Genomic DNA, 17,043 nt, shown 5'->3' with positions numbered 1-17,043 from the left:
CTGGGGTCACAGGGAACTGAGGGCAGAGCCAGGACCTGTACCCTACATCTTCGTACTCCAACTGCCTGAGGACCCTCCCCCAGATTTCTTGCAGGGCACCCTGAGTTTATATTGTGCAAAGAGCTGGCAGAAGGAGTCCTGGTTCTTTATCTGGCAGGGGGAGGGAGCTTAGGGTTTGGTGCTCCTCTTCATGGATTGTCCTCTTCCTTTTGCACAGAAGGAACATGGGACAAGGCTTAGGAATTCCAACCAGAAGTCAGCCAAAGTGCCAGTTTTACTTTGCAGTGGATCAGTTAGTTAGAGTATTGAGAATCTGCTGGTTTTCAAGGATAAAAAACAAAGGCAACAGAAAAATGAAGACTCTGTGCTTTCTCTCTTGTCCATGTAAGGACAAGATCTATATTTAGTTAGATATAAAAACTCCAATATGCATTAAAAATGCACTATGCATAGAGCTTTTCTAGGTATACACCTGGTATTCCCTTTTTTATTGAATAAAGTTTTATTTTTCAAGATGTACAGCTGATGGGACCTGTTGTTCATGCATCTCCACCCCTAGCTGGGGCTTGTTGATGCGTCTGGTGTGAATGACTTGACCACTGTGCTTTGGAACAAGTTAAATAAATCCTTTACTGGACAATGCCCAACCTACTGAGCCACACCAGTCAGGGCCAGAACAAGTCCTTTACTGCGGAGCTCCTGAAAAGTTGTTCTGGTCAAGGAGCTGTGAATCTTCAGTCTCTCACAGACAACAGCCAGGGTTATAAGGGTTTAGTTGGGAACTTCGGTACAGAGTTTGTCCAATGTTGCTTTGTCAAACAAGACTAGGTTATTGGACTTCTCCTGAACATTGCTTTTGGACCACTTCTTCTTTTTGGTCTTGTCCCTAAATTTGTTCACTGGGTTTTTGTCTTCTTTGGCCAAATTCCCAGCATCTTTCTTCTTCTTGTCCTTGGGCAGCAGAGTGGAGCTCAAAGAGCAGCTGCTATGCCTGCAGCCTCACTAAGATGTTAGACAAAAAAGAAAAAGAAGAAGAAAAGAAAAACCAGGTATTCCCTTTATTATAGTTTCATGGACATGTCTCTCTCCCCTTCCAAACTGAAACCTCTTTGAAGCAAGACTGTATCTCAGTCATTTCTATCTACAGTACTTAGCATAGCCAATAGCAGTTTAACTTACATTCAACAACAATGCAAGATGTCATAAAACACAAGATGTCATGAGACTCCTACATTGGTTAGTATTAAATGCAACTGTGGGAAACTGAAATATATGCAGTAGCTTAAACAAGTAGAAATGGTTGCTACCCTACATGCAAACTGCCTGTAGGCAGATGCCAGTGCTTCATGGTGCAAGTGACTTAGACACCCTCTTTCTTATTACACTGCTGATTATGGCTTCCATTCTAAATTGGCTGCTAGATTACATGTAAATTCTAGCCGGCAGGAAGGAGGAAAATGATGAAGAATGATATATCCCCTGTCTTTAGGACTACTTCCAAGAAATTGCATATACCACTTCTACTTATATCGTATTAGCCAAAATTTAGTGATGGCTGTAACTAGCTGCAAAGGAGGCTGGGAGTGTAGGTTTTTTTCCAGAGGCAATGGGGACAGCTATGTCTCAGGGATTCAATTACTGAAGGAGAGAGATCAGGGAGAAAACTGGCAGGATCTGAACTAACTCCAGGCTCCTGAAAGAAATGTTTCCCTTCTTTAGGGCAACACTTTAGTTTATTTTTTAAATTAGGGGAATATCATTGGTTTCTAATCTTGTAATTAAGATTGCAGGTTTAATAGTAAACAGGGTTGTTCCAAGAATTAAGCCATGGTCCTGACACATGGGCAATGTGCAATAAATGATGGCATTTGTCATCGTTTTTCTTCTTATTAATGTCCCTGTTCAGAAATGTATATCGAAAAACATGTCTTGTAAAAGATACACTATCCACCAGCTGGAGGATGCAGGCTTTACAAGCTGCTATCACCATAGTGCCAAACACAAGGAGTTATTTTTTCCTTCTGATTAACTTGGCCTGGGGAATTGTTGCTGTGGATATTCTGTATAGATGGGTCTTGGTTCTGTGGCCCCAGGGCACATGCGATTGTTCTCAGGATTCTCCATGTCTGGGAGCAGGGTGCCCTGGATGAAGACGGCATAGGGAAACTCTAGAATTTTTAAGTATTTTCCCATTATAAGTATGTCCAAAAAACATATCTTTTTCCGATGTTGAGAGAAACTCAAAAGTTGCTGGTACCCCCTCCAGACAATGTCATTTGTTGGTTGGTTTTGAATTGAGCAACAAAGTCAGGCACCAGATATGTACCCCAGCCTCGGTGTTTTTAGGCTCTGTTTCAGAGAGGCAAGTGGGTTTTAGAAGCACCCACAGTGACCTCAGCCTGAAAAACGAACTCAGTAAAGCAAACAATCATTGAGCACTCACTATGTGGCAAGCGCGGTACTGGGTACTGAAGATCAATGAGGTCATGTGGCAGAGATAAAATCCAAGAGAGAGGATGGTGTCCTGAGAAAGAGTGATTATAGCACAAGGTCTCAGGTCCAGAAAGTTTGTACTGTCATCTCTCTACAGCGTATTTGGAAATGAATATACAGAACTCAGGATGCAGAAGTTTCTATTGAAGAATGAGCAGGGAAAAACATAAAAGATACCTGAATTGTTGCTTTTCTTTTGCCATTAATTTTGTGACCTTTGCTAGTTTGGTTACTATTTATTGAGCACTTACCATTGCCAGGAGTGAAGCCAATGAAAGCAGCGGGCAGGTGGCAAGTTAACATTTTACCAACTAGTCCAGGTGCAGTGACTATGTTTTGCACGACAGCCAGTATTTATAAAAGGAATCCAGAAACTATGTTCTAATAGGAGTCACTGAGAAACTATGCTCTTGAAGCATAGTTGTTAATTTACAATAATCTGGATTGAAAATTAACTTGGTGGAAACAGGCTGGTTCTTTGAATGCACGACAGGCTTATATGTAAACCTAATGGCAGCTTAGCTTCTGGGTGATGGTGCAAATCTTATTTCATGTCTTTTAGTCTCTGTATCCTTTTCTGGGGGATTTTTGTGGAGACTCATTGGGATGATATGTGCTAAACACCAGTGCATTTCTTGGTGTGTATTACATGCTTACTGTTAGTTTGTCATCTTCCCTTCCACTCTCCTTCCCACCCCTGCCCCCAGATTGCTGTCACCCATTGCCATATTCAGTGGACAGCTTTTAGTGCTTGCCTTAAAACCCTCTTCAACATCTGACACTGCTGACTACCCATCTTTTTATTGGTCCTCTCTTCTGTTGTTTTTTTTAAAATTCCACTGTGTCTTGTTTTCTTCTTACATTTACGAGTCCATCCTCCATGGACTCAGCTTTTCCCAGCAGCCCCCTGAGGGCAGATGCGCCCTCACTTCCATCTCTGCCATGGCTCCAGCTACCCCAGCTTTCAGTCTGCTGGAGATTTCTCAGTCCACACCAATTGCCCTGACTCCTTCCTGAATCTCGGTCTTGTGTTTCCAACAGCCTGCTTTGTACCTTCCTGTGAATGTCCCAAGAACTTCAACATACTGCAAATGGAACTTTTCCTTCTCCCGTATTCCCTCTCTTGACTGGCGCATGGCTATCCACTAAGTCACCTCTTCCTTTTCTACTTCCCCAACACTTCCCTTCTAATCAGTTACAAAGTCCTATCAGTTTGGCCTGCAGAATTCTTCCCAGGCTTTCCTTCCTCCCCATTACCGCTACCAAAACCCCAGTTCGCATTTGCTTCATCTCTCCTCTCTTTCCAATGACCACACTGGCTTTTCTGCCTCCCTTCCCCGCTCCAGTCCCGATGCCAAAATGACAATGAGCTTTATATCAATATATTCTCTCCTGCTTAAATGTCTTCAATGGAGACATTCTGGCTAAATGAGGGAGAGTGAGGCTGGTGTTTTTTGTTTTGGGTTTTTTTTTTTGTTTGTTTTGTTTTTACCTCAACTCTATCTTCCAAAACTAACTGAAAAAAAGGAAATTTTTATCTTCAAAGAACTTAGCAAATACAACCCCAAACTCTGAAGAATAATTGCTGAACACAGTAAATTCTGGAATTAATTGGGAGAAGACATAGTAAGTCCACGTTTCCACAGTGGTCTCCAAAAAAGAGGTAGTACATTATTGAAAAGCCAGCTGGGCTGGAATCAGCTATGCTGGGGATGTTGGGGAGACTAGGAATGTGTCCAAGGTCCTGTTTCACACATGCATGGTGTCATGGCAAGTGGAGCCAGAAGGAAACCCCGCAGGCGTGCCATCTTCCCAAGAATTCCCTGAATGAACAGGTGAGGTAGAGATTGTAGGTGACAATAATCAGAGTCAGCTGATACCTGCGGGAAGACCAGTCTACTCAAAATACTCAAGACAAATGAGGCTTTGTTGTGTGCCAAACAGGCTCCTTGTTCTCCCATCAAATAGTTCTCCATACGGAAAAGAGAAAAAATACAGATATCTCGAAGAAGATAAAAGCAAAAATGAGAAGACAGAGGAAGCATTAAAAACAGGAAACATAAGGAAGAGAACAGAGCTAAAAACATATCTGTCACGTTAATAGATTTAAATGGTGTTACAATGATCCATAAAAAAAACACAAGGAATGAATAATAAAATAAAATACACATCTAATAACTTATAGCAAAATTAACTCATGATTGATTGAAAATGTAAACATAAAATAAGTCAGAAAAGTAAGAGAGAAAACATAGGTTCATTAAAAAATAATATCGGAGTGGAAAGGATATTTCTAAAAACTGGCTAGGTCCCAGCAACCATAAATGAAAATCGTGGTCGGCTCGCCTATTTTCTTAATATATAAAGAGCTCTTATAAATGAGCAAGGAAAAGACCACAGACTAATAGAAAAATTGGCAAGGGAAATAAAAAAGCTCTTCCCAGAGAAAGAAGTACAAATGGTTTATAAACATATTAGCAGTTGCTCATCTTCACTCAGTTGTAGGAATGCAAGTTAAAACAAGGGAATTAAAAGAGGTTAACTTAACATATTGGCCAAGACTTAAAAGTTTGATAACAGAGAAATGAGAAGGGTATAAGGAAACAGATATGGTCGTACTCTGGGGCTGTGAGTCTAAAGAGGCACTTTTTAAAAAGGGCAAGTTGAAAATCTCGAATTTTAGAAGTACAAACCCTTTGATCCAGCAATTCTGCTTTTACTAGGTTTTTTTTTTTTCGCCCTGAAGGAATACTCATGAATTTTCAAAGATATGAATACAAGGCTGGAGTCCAGCCTTGCAATCGAATGTGTGGCCCCTCATACAGCTATTTAAAATACTGATGGTATTGTATATGCTGAAATGGGAAGATCCCTGTGATACACAGGGCCCGGCACAAATAACGCCCCCTATTTTTACAAACTCTTTTATTACAAAATCATAAGCATGCAATTCTGTAACATAACACTATCACACTCAAGCACACCATATGACATTTTAGGTGAAATGTTCCAATTAAAACTATAAATTATAACACCCATATTATTACCCTACCAACCACACTCAAGCAGGCATTACTTCTGCCGGACCCTGCATTGTAAAACAAGAAAGAGGCACTTACAGTCGAGTGTATAAATATTTATTCACAGGAAGATTTATAAGAGCATTTACATGTAAAATTTCTGCAAGGGAAGAGAATAAAGATTTACTACAGAGGAGCAGATCCAGTAGTCTGGGATAAAGAGAGAGATTCGTTTTTTTATTATACCCTTTTGTACTGTTTGAATATTTTTTACTATGTATGTGGTTTTCATAATAAAAATGGAAAACATTAAAAACAAAATACAGATGGTTCCTGACTTAAAATTTTTTGACTTTACGATGGTACAAACGCGATAGGAGCCAGAGGTCCCAAACCTGAAACCAAGGTCAGTAGACACTGTACTTCATATTTTGGATTTCGATCTTTCCCCGGGCTAGGCATGGGCTGATGCTCTATCTTGTTTGATGCTGGGCAGGTGGAGAGCTCCTCGCCCAGTCAGCCACATGACCGTGCAGGTAAGCCACCCCTGTCTGTGGTATACTGTGCGTTTGCCTGAGTTTTTCAGAGATTGTGTTCTGAGCAAGTCTAAGCAGATTAGATGTCTTGAATGCACTTTCAACTTAACGATATTTTCACTTAGGACGGCTTTATTGGATGTAACCCCATCATAAGTCTAGGAGCATCTGTAAAATAAAATGCAAAAGAGAAATTTTTAAAATACTTTAACGAGCCTGTGTTATTTATTGGATTAAGTCCGGAAGCACTGCCTCGCGTGGTAAGCTCTTGGGAGGCTCACCCAGCTGACCTCACCAGGCCTGTCTCCCAGCTTCTCCCTCGGATGCCTTTCCTTTAGCCACACGAACCAGTTCTTGTTTCTTGAGTACATCAGGGCCTCAGTGTCTTTATTCACTTACCCCTTCTGCATGATATGTCCCTGATACCCTCCCAGAAAATGATATTCATTGGTTAAGGGCCAGTGCAAAGGACGCCTCATCCGTGAGGTCTGACAAGACTGTCTGGCCAGATGGAGCTTCTCCGTCCTTGCTCCTGTAGCACTTTAACTGGAGGGAAGTCAGATTTGTTGTGATCTTGCCTATTCTGTGACAGAAGAACTAGGTGAATCTGAGCCCTTTACGGAGCACCCTCGTCAGGTCTCCAGTTACCGGGTGATTCGGTCCCATTGCCTCAGGACTTCCGTGAGTGGGGGCTGTGTTCAGTGACAGTCTGGGCTCCACACTTGCTCCATACAGGTCACCATACAGGAGGTAGGGGCAGGCAGGGTCCAACATGTGGCTGCCAACGCCACGCACCTGTAATGTGTTTTCTGTAAATTACTTCATTTGGTCTTCATCCTTCAAAGTAGGTCTTATTATCCTCATTTTATACATGAAGAAATCTGAGGCTTCAAGAGGTTAAATAAATTACTCAGAATAAATGGTGGAGTTTGGTTTCAAATTTGGGACTTGCTGGCTCTAAAGCCTGCGCCTGTTCCATTCTGGAATCTGTGTTCTGGGGAGGGAGGGAAAGAAGAAGGGAGAGGGAGAGAGAGAGGAAAGGAAGAAAAGAGGGAGGGAGAGAGACTCTGAATGAAACAGCAGTGTCCTCACTTGAGAGGCTAAGTGGCAAACTCCCTCTTCCTTTGTGAGGTGGAGTTGAGCATGGACGGGGCCAGGGTGGGGCTGTGGAGGGTAATGCAAAGAGCAGGGCTGGGGGAGAGGCGGAAATTGGGTGTGGCAACCTCCCCTCTGCATGGCATTTATTTGCCAGTTCTCTGTCTCTGGAAGTCCTGGGTTTGTGCATGTTCTCCCGACCCAGGTCCTGTCCTTCCAGAAGGCCAGCTGGAGTAATTCTGTTTTCTGGAATAACATGGGGAGGAGGATGATTAATACTTGGCAAACTTCAGCTCAGGAAATGGGAAACACGTGCCTGCCTGGGGTCCCTTCAAATGTTTCTAATCAACCAACCAGATTTCACTTGAATCTTTTATGGCTTCTCTGAAATTTGTAGTGAAATTGAAAGCCAAGCGTAGCCCTGGACCAATTTGTGGTTGCTATAATAACTATCCCCTTCCCTGACTCCTTCCACTGAGCAGTGAGAATTATTATTGCAGTGAAATTATTTAGTCATACTTTCCAGGGGGTTGACATTTCTTAGCTTGTCATATGGCTAAATCTTATGTTAATATCAGAGCTGTATGGTTGCATGGGTCCTTGCATGGAATTTGACAGAAGACACAGTTGAAATCATATATTGAAAATTCTGTAAGTAGGAGATACTATCCCTTCAGTTCAGTTCAAGAAGCATTTTGAGCACCTTCTATGTGCACCTACGATAAGGGATGCAGTTCCACCTTTATTTCTTATGAAAGTCTGTAACATAAACTGAACACATCTCAAAGTGACTCGTTATTGTTCTAGTCCCGAGCTCAGATGACAGCACCATTAGCGATCCAGTTGCTGAAGCCAGAAACCCTGGAATCATCCCTGATTTGCTTCCCTCCCTCATTTACAACTGTACTTAATCAAATCCAAGAGACCGTTCCTCCTAAATGTTTCTTGACTTTGCATCCTCATGGTCCAGACCTTCCTCACGTTCTTGCCCAGACTGTTCTAGTGGCTTTCCTTCTCATTTACCTGCCCCCAGACTCTCATCTCCCTTACCCTTGCTAGAACAGCTACTCAAAACACAAACAGGAATACATCCCTCCTCTGCTGAACACCCTTCACGGACTCCCTGTCACCCGCGGGACGAATGCCGAACTCCTCAGCAAGACATGCAAGGCCTTCTGCTGCGCTGCCTCAGGTGCTCTGCTGGGGGAGGTGGGCAGAGGCAGGAATGAAGACACTTTAGAAAGACCGGCATCTTTGCACTTGGAAACATCCATCAAGACTAAAAGGAAAGGTGCCTGGCATTTTTAGTCTGTAAAATGGGAAAGCTGCGGTTTCAGATGAGCTGAGATGTGTTCCCAATACCTCAAGGTCCATCTTTTCAAGTGCATTCTGTGAAGGCAGAAAATAAATACGTTTAAGTCAAATGCAATAGTCCCCCCCTTTGTCTTTAGGGGAATTATTCCAAACCCCCCAGTGGATGACTGAAACCACAGAGAGTACCCAATTTTCACCTTTTAAAGGAAGCACCTTCCGGCTTCTCTTTGGCATATCCAAATTGCCAGTATCACTAGTCTTGCACTTTGGGGCCATTATTAAGTCAAATAAGGGTGACTTGAACACAGGCACTAGGATACTGCAACAGTCGATCTGTTAACCTGCATAGTGGGTGGGAAGCACACATAGCCTGGATATGCTGGACAAAGGAATGAGTCCCATCCCAAGTGGGACGGGGCAAACTGTACAAACTTTCATTACACTACTCATAAAATACATGCAATTTAAAACATGAATTTTTTCTGGAATTTTTCATTTAATATTTGTGGACTGCAGTTGACTGGCTATGACTCATACCGTGGAAAGTGAAACCGTGGATAAGTGAGAACCACTTTACAGGACAGCATACAATAAGCTTTTGGAGCTCTTTTAGTCAAAATGTGATGTTCATTGGAAACATAAGTTCAAGTGTTTTCTAAGAACCTATTTATGTAGCTATACAGTTATTTATGCATTTCTTTGATCAACAGATATTTAATACCCAGATAAGGAGTATTAAGGCAGTTACAAAGTACGAGGGTACAGCCCCTGCTTTTAAGAAAAGACAGTTAGGCAATTGTAAAACGGTAGAGTAAGGGAGGGGGGACGGCGAAAAGGAAGGGAAGGGGAAAGTCAAGGAACATATAGCAAGGACTCATGGACAAAACCAAAGGGGAAGAGCTGAGGGAGGGAACGAGGGAGGGGGCAAGGGAAAGTGGTGGGGGGGAGGCAGAGACAAATGTATTTGAAAAAATAAATTAAAATAAAATTAAAAAAAAAAAAACCATGGTGCATTGAGAACACCTGTTAGAAGCTCTTAACCCAGTTCAAGAAGGTGAGAGTAGATGATGCCGAAGTGGATAACAGAAAGAAGAATGTGACTTACCTAGGAGAAGAGAAGAATAAAAAGAAGTTAAAGTGGAGGAGAACATGAGCAAAGCATCAGAAGCAAGACAGAGGGAGAATTTTGATAGGCTAAAATAGTGGGATTGTAGTGCTAAGGTTAGGGTGGAAGCAGGTGTAGAGGGGATTAGACATGAGCCTTTACTGTAGGAAGTAATGGAAGTAATAGGCCTTCAGGGGACACCTCTAGCCACTTTTAAAGGGTCGTAGGCAGAAGTGGGCCAGTGCCAGGGCTCATGGATTGGCATGTACAGCATGGACTGGGTTCCAGCTCACTAAACTCCTTAGCTATAGGCCTTTGTCTATAGGCAGCAACCTAGAGGAAGTTATTGCTAGACTATATTAAGGAGTTAATGCTTTAGCTTCAGGACAATCGGGATACCCTGCAGGGCATTAAGCAGACAAAGTAGGTGGTCAGGTTAGAATTTTAGGATGGTCTCTCTGAAAATCATGGAAGATGTGTTAGAGGACTTCAACCTGGAGTCAAGGAGGATGGCTGGGTGACGGTCCCAGTGGACCGGATAAGAGATGATGGTGGCCTGACCGTAGTGGCATTTGTTGGAGTTAGTGCCCTCATGAATAATTAAGAGAAACTCAGCAACAGCTTTCAAGGAGCTAGGCAGGAATTATAGTCCTGCTCTTTCTTATCAAAAGCCTGACTTTGTGAGGGACACAGAACATTGGGCGTGCTAGACTGTGGTTTTGACTCAATGAGGAAAGAAGTTCTTGTTTAAAAAAAAAACACATATTGAGGTATAATTAATATTTTATAAAACCACATCTAATGTATTTAGTTTGATGAATTTGGACATTTGCATACACCAATCAAAGTAACAAATATCCATCACCTCCAAAGGGTTCTTAATAATGGATATTCAACAAAGCTGTATGAACAAAAACAGACCAAGATTCTCTTTGTGCTTCAACCTGGCCCAAATAAGTGTCCCCTATGTCCCTTACTTATCTAATAATCTCACCTGAGTCAGATGGGGGCGTTCATGTGTGTGACAACTTGTTCTGTTTTCCCACCCACGGGACATGTTCTCACAAGGCAATTGAAGAGTCTCATTCATTACCCCCAAAAAGCAACTTGAGCTTTCACATGGTTGTGCAATTGCACCAAGTTAAATTTTTACAGGCCCTTGGTTGACCTGGTGTGGGTAAGAGCCAGCAGGGTGGGGCTATAATTAGCACAGAGTCAGACAATAGTGCAATTAGCCACATTGCAGATTTGGGTTGGTCTGTGTTCCTGTCTTCAGCCATCAACTCGAGAGGCTTCGAAGGCTAGTGCTTGAACTGAAAAACCAATAATGAACAAATACTCATTCACATTTCCTCCACTATTCTAACCACGTTAAAAAAATCTATCATTTCAACCAAAGGAGAAATCCCTGCCATAAAAGAACAAGGTGTCAGGAGAGTTTGATTCTATCCCCAGTATTTTTCCTTCTCAGGCCTTGGGAAACTTTTTAAGATATCTTCTCTGAGCCTCTTTTCCTTGTCTCCAAATTCATTTCAGACATAAAAATCCCCTGTCTCTATGAAATGTTTGCATTTTGAAGTGTCAGCTTACAGTAGGCTCTCATTATATGTCTCTAGAACGGGAGGCATGAGCACTGTGTCCTGGCCCAGGGCTATTTGTGGGAGACACAGAGGTAAATAAAGGAGGCCCCCGTGTTTCCCTCATTCACAGTGCAGCAGAAGAGAGAGTCATTTGTGCAGGAGATAACTGGATACCATCCAGGCGCTGTGGGATCGCAGAGGTAAGGAACGCAGGAAAGAGAGATAGTTGAGCTAAAGCTAAACAGAGGGTTGCCAGATGTGCAGGAAAGTCCATTCAAAGCAGTGGAGGTCTGAAGAAGTCCCACTAATTACCCCCCATGTCTCAGCACAGACTCTCATTGCTCACGGGGAAGAACAGCTCCCCTGGAGCTGGCACGGTGTTTGCGCGATCAGTTGGTCTCAGAGTCAGTGTATCCTGTGGCCACTTGCTAGCAATGGCATGTCTGACATTGGATTGCTCACTCAAATTCTGATTTCAGTTGTGCTTCAGAGACACCCCAGGAGGGCTCAGTGGAGACTTCCCCAGGCAGGTCTACCAGACAAGAATAGTAGAAGGGAAAGAAAGAAATTGCTGGAAAGAAGTGTAGGTGAACAGGCAAGACCCAAGGTCCATGAGACAACCTTTTCTTCTGATTAGTGGCACTGATGAACTTTTGGTGGAGAACACTAGGTGTTTTCTATCAGCGCTTACGCCAGGTATGGTCCTAACCCATCTCCTCCCCCCACTTTTCATTTACAGTTGCTCTCCAGCTTCAGCCAAATTTTGCTCATCAAGCAGAACACACATGACCATCTGGCAGTAGATATCAGGTGGTGTGTGAAGTTTTCCTAGCATATCCATTTGTCTTATTTTCTTTTAAAGCACCCTCTTTCGTAGTACATTTTACTTAGAACAACAATATATTAACAGTTGCAGTCAAACGTCAACAACTACAACAGCATAAGTATTTATCAGATATTTACAGGCATTTATAATGTCCCAGGCACTTGATATGCATTCCCTCATCATTTAATTTTTATAATAATATGATGACGTGGTGCTTGTAAGGTAAGGATTGTTTTTATCCTCTTTTTAGAGATGAGGAAACAGGGGACAAAGAGTTACAGCTATCTAGGCCAACCTGGAGTCTGACCCGGCTAGTTTGCCCTCAGCCCATGGTCCTAATGGCAGGAGGCGCTGCCCCTTGGTCCCACTGGGACGGGGGCTGCTGAGGCAGAGCTGTGCCATCCTCGGATCTGCCCCCTTTCTCTTCATCCTGTGGTAGCAGGTGTCACTAAGCTGCCCTATCTTCCTTCGCCTAGCTCAGGAATTTGGATGATTTACCAGGTTTCTGTGTAAACACGGTCTAAGAAAAACCGCCCTGGTTTGTGCTCGTAGGTCTCCACCAGAGCCCACATTCTGTCACACTGACTCAACATGAAAGGGATGCTTACAGCCAAATATGTCTTCACCAGTGGAACTAGATGCCAGTTAAAAAAAACCCAAACAGTTATTATATGATTCCACTTACATGCAATGCCCAGAATAGGCAAATCTGTAGAGACAGAAAGTAGATTAGTGGTTACGTAGGGCTGGGAGCCGGGGGAGACATGGGGAGTGACTGTTAATGGGCTTCTTTTTGGAGTGATGAAAATGTTCTAGAATTGATTGCGGTGATGATGAACTGTGACTATCCTATCAACCACTGAACCATTCAATTGAAACAGAGGAATTGTAACGTTATGTGATTTATAGCTCAATAAAGCCGTTAAAAAAAGAAAAAAAAAAACCCCAAACTGACCAACAAAAGAAACAAACGAAAACCTCTAGAGCATCTCTTTAAAAATTCATTCAGTGGGTTAATGCATTAATTTATGAGTTCATTCCACAGCATCTGCAAAATGCCGCCTCAGGCTGGGCCGTCTGCAGCACGTGGGATTCAAGGGGACGCAGCAGCAGGCGGCTGCATGGCCGCCCTAACAGGGACATGTGCAAGGAGAGAGGAGGCCAGGGCCCCGGGGCCCCGGGAAAGGCCCGGCAGAGAAGAGGGTCTTACGCTTGCACCCAGGTTTTACCAGGCCGTCCAGCAGGAGTCTCCTTGGTAGCCGAGCGGGGGGCTGGGTGTTCTGGGTAGAGCTAGCAGCCTACGGAAACTTGAAGAAATGAGACTGCACAGCTCGTTTGGGGGTTCGCAGGCCTGAATGACAGATCATGTGTGGAAGGATGAAGGAGAGGAGGATTGAAAGGTAAGTGGGCGCTAAATGATTTCATCCTTCGAATCATTCATCTCGCCGCTCATTTCTCTAGCAAGTGTCCCCTGGGTGTCAGGCAGATGTCAGGTCAGTGGCCTTAAGCTCGGCTTTTAGAATTGCCTGGAAAGCCTACAAAAGCGGATGCCTGGGTCTCACCCTGCAGATCACTGGTCTGAGGGGGTTTTGGGCATCAGGAATTTTCAAAGCTCTCCAGAAATCCTCTTCATAGTCAATGTGGAAAGCCAGTAGGCTGTGTGATGGAGACTTAAAAAACAAAAACAAAAACAAAAAATGATTAAAGCAAAGGTGGTCCTGGCACTTGGGAGCTGACAATCAGCAAATGTTTTGTGGATGTACTAGGTGCACCCTGGGCCCTGGGGATACGGCAGTGAATAAAAGGCAAGAGTCTAAACCCTCAGGAAGGTTCAGACTGGCTGAAGCAACAGAAAATAGGAAGTAAGACAACAGAGGGGTCTCCCACTACAACAGGGGGTAAGTGAATGATATGATGGAAATAGAGAAGGTTAACAGATACCAACAAGGGAGAGGATAGTTCTTTTTGCGGTTATTTTAAGGCAGGTTCTGAAGGAAGGAACCAGCCTTAGGAGACCCATGGGAAGTATGTTTCAGATAGTGGACACATACAGGGTATGTCACAAGGGACAGGTGCAAAAATGTAGTTCATTATATGGGAGAGACTTGAATGCGTTTATAGGATGTGGTGTTATATTTATCCTTTCATGCCTGGAATCAAAGATGCTGACTGTACATCGTTGTTTTATGAATGTTCACTGAGTAAATGAACTAAAAATGAAATCAGTGGAGAAGAAATTGGAAGCAAGGGGGATGGTCGATGAAAGAACATTCTAGATGGAATTACTGAGAGGATTCCAGAGCACACAGGAGGGACACCTCTGGAATGGGGGGAAGGGATGGAGACTGGAGATGTTTTCCCATGGGGGCCGGACGCAGAGTGTTCCCTTCTGCTGGCGCTGAGCTTTTCTCTGGGGAGGGCGAGGTGGTTTGCTGAAAGGGAGCCAGCTGGGAGTGGGCGTAGTGTCCTGAAGACCAGGGAAGAGTGACGGTGTGTGCAGCAGAGGTGGACTGAGCAGGGTCACTTGTACGGAGCACAGTGGTGCTGGGCACCCAGCCAAGCCTGCAGACCACACGTACAGGCGGTGACAGTGTGCACGGTTGTGTGATGGTGTGTGGCTCTAGCAGATAACTACCTCTTGGGCGGGGGGTTTTGCAGGTGGCTATGGCAGTGGTGGGACAGGAAATGAACAAACTGAGATGGAAGGAGAGAAAGATTGAAACGGATGTGAGAGTCTAGACAGGGACATAAAGGAAGTAATGTCGCGAAGGAGCCGGACGGTAACGAGTGGAAAGGGGCCAAGGACAAACTGTAATGAGTCAAAGGCCAGAAGTACGGTAGGAAGAAGGGAGTGAGCAAACTGGGAAACAGAGGGATTCCTTGTTACTCCATGGTAGGCACCGCACACATTAAATGACTGTGAAATGTAATAGCTACTCCTGACCAAGTGCTATGGTACGCCAGAGGAGAGGCAAGGGGTTTTACCTAAAGAATTTCACTCGATCCTCATAGCATAGCCCATAACCCCCATTCTACTGGTAAGAAAACTGAGGCTTACTGAGGTTAAATATACTGCTCACATTTTTATAGCTAGGAATACAAATAAGTTGCACCAAGCCGATGAAGCTAATGTGCCTTACCGCCGCCTTAGGTTGGTATATAAATATATATATGTACACATATATAATTTTTTTGTTGTAGAATGACATATGACTCCCGCATCGTTTTCTTGTGAGTTGATACTAACAGTTACATTAACCCACTGGGTGCTGCCGGGTGAATTCCGCATTCCTAGAGTGGCAGAGGGGGCTGGTCACAGCCCAAACACTTACCCTCCTGTCTGGACGCAGCCTCCCACGCCCTGTGCTCCCACCCACAAGGACTATTCTCAGGCCGCCCAAGGCTCCAGGACAACTGTTGTACTTGGTGATCCCTGGCTTGGTGATGTCCGTCTCCTCTTGGCAGACTTCTGCTAGTTCTTCCGCACTGAGTGTGAGCCTCACTCCCTTCCCTTTTCTCTAAGCTGAAAAAAAAAAAAAAGAGAAGGACACCACCTGACACACCGGGTGGCCCTCTGGCGTCCCTGCAGACTTCCATCAGGGCTTACCCGTGTCACATGGAAGCTCCGGGTTGCTGACTCCAGGTCGGGGCTCTCTTTCCCATCCCACAGCCCCATTCCCTTCCCGTTGGTGTTCGCCATCTGGAAGGACCCAGGAGAAAAAGGGGGAAAAGCTTTGAGGGTGGCTAGGGATGGACTCTGGTAGCAGCCTCAGGAACCCCTGGCTTGTAGCCACATCTCTGAATGGCCAGTCTGGTTCCCATGGCATCCTTTTAGCAGCTAGCGAAGAGGAAAATTTAGAGAGTTAAAAAAAAAACAACAAAACAGGGTAATCAATAAATTCAAGATATCTGTGGGTATCGATAACCAAAACAGCCCTTCTCTTAAGACAACTTCTGACCGTCGCTTTCATAATTCAAAAAATTAAAATAATTATAGCTATTCTTGCTTTGTATTATGCGCTGTAATTCTATGTTCTGCTCTAGTTGTGTTATAATCGTTAGTGTGGCCAGCCACTCAGCAGGGAGGAGGGTCGCTTGTGCATGTGGACAGGATGGTGACGGAGAGGACCCAGATTTCACTTTATGGTTGGGTGATCGGGAAAATGTCTTATTTTTCTGGAGCTTCTGTTTATTTATGTTGTGAAATGGCAGTAACCGCAGAGCCTCCCGGCATTGTTCCGGCAGCCAAATTACAGCATGACTGTGAAAAGCTCTTTGTAAACTGTAGCATGTTCTGGGGGGGCCGGGGGGAATAAATGGTGGTATTATTCCTGAGCGTGTTAGAGGAATTTATACAATATAGGCCTGCCCATGTTTAACCTGGAAATGCTAATTCCGGGAACTCATCAACAGCACAGCAGGAAACTTCTGCAGCAAACTCCTTTCGGAAACAGGAGAAGACTCCTACAGAATAAAGGAGAAATGGCAAATCAAATCTCCCAGAGGCTCTCCCTGAAAGACTGAGAATTGAAAAAATAACTTGGCGCTGCTGGGGATGGAAATGTGGACCGCTGCGCCGCGCGCCCCATCTTTAGCCTCGGGACACTTTCCCTTCCCCAAAGCCATTTTCGTCAAAGGTCATGTGTGAGTCTTGTCAAAGGCCAGCTTCCAATGGAATCATTGTCCCCCGGGACCGCGGCCCCCTGACTACATCTGCATTGGAGAAATCCCAAAAGCAAACGGCTCAGTGCAAACAAGAGCAGCCCGGGGCAGCCTTCCCGGGGCAGAGCTCACAGGTCCGCGGGCCGCCGCAGAGGCCGCGGCCGCAGCTCCGGGGCGGATCAGGCTCCCAGACGCCGGCAGCATGACCCGCCGCGCCGATCGGGTACGGTAGGCACCTCTCCTTCCCGTCCTCCATTGCTTGGGCTCCAGGGTCCAAGCTGCTGTTCTGTCAGCCCAGCAGCCTTGCAAAGGGCCTCCAGGTTTTCAGGAAGCCGGTCCCCGTGGGGCTGCGTTTCTGTGCAGTCCGCTGGGGCAGTTTCCAAGCGCGCAACGTGCAGAGAGCTTAACTCAT

General features: G+C 44.6%; 1 protein-coding gene across 1 annotated transcript in view; it reads left to right on the top strand.

Annotated features, from left to right (window-relative positions):
* The first annotated feature begins 16,676 nt into the window (after positions 1–16,676).
* The window catches only part of ENPP2 (ectonucleotide pyrophosphatase/phosphodiesterase 2), a 95,871-nt gene continuing 95,504 nt past the window's right edge, over positions 16,677–17,043 (top strand). The window contains exon 1 of the mRNA XM_054590433.1: positions 16,677–16,854. Within this exon, the coding sequence (XP_054446408.1) occupies positions 16,834–16,854 (21 nt within the window). The 5' untranslated portion in view covers positions 16,677–16,833. The remainder of the gene's footprint in view (positions 16,855–17,043) is intronic.

The sequence above is a fragment of the Pteronotus mesoamericanus genome, unplaced genomic scaffold, assembly GCF_021234165.1.
Source record: "Pteronotus mesoamericanus isolate MK-2021 breed Mesoamerican mustached bat unplaced genomic scaffold, CSHL_Meso_final scaffold_174, whole genome shotgun sequence".
NCBI classification, from domain to species: domain Eukaryota; kingdom Metazoa; phylum Chordata; class Mammalia; order Chiroptera; family Mormoopidae; genus Pteronotus; species Pteronotus mesoamericanus.
The sequence above is the reverse complement of the archived record's forward strand: the minus strand, read 5'-3'. Positions and strand labels throughout refer to the sequence as shown.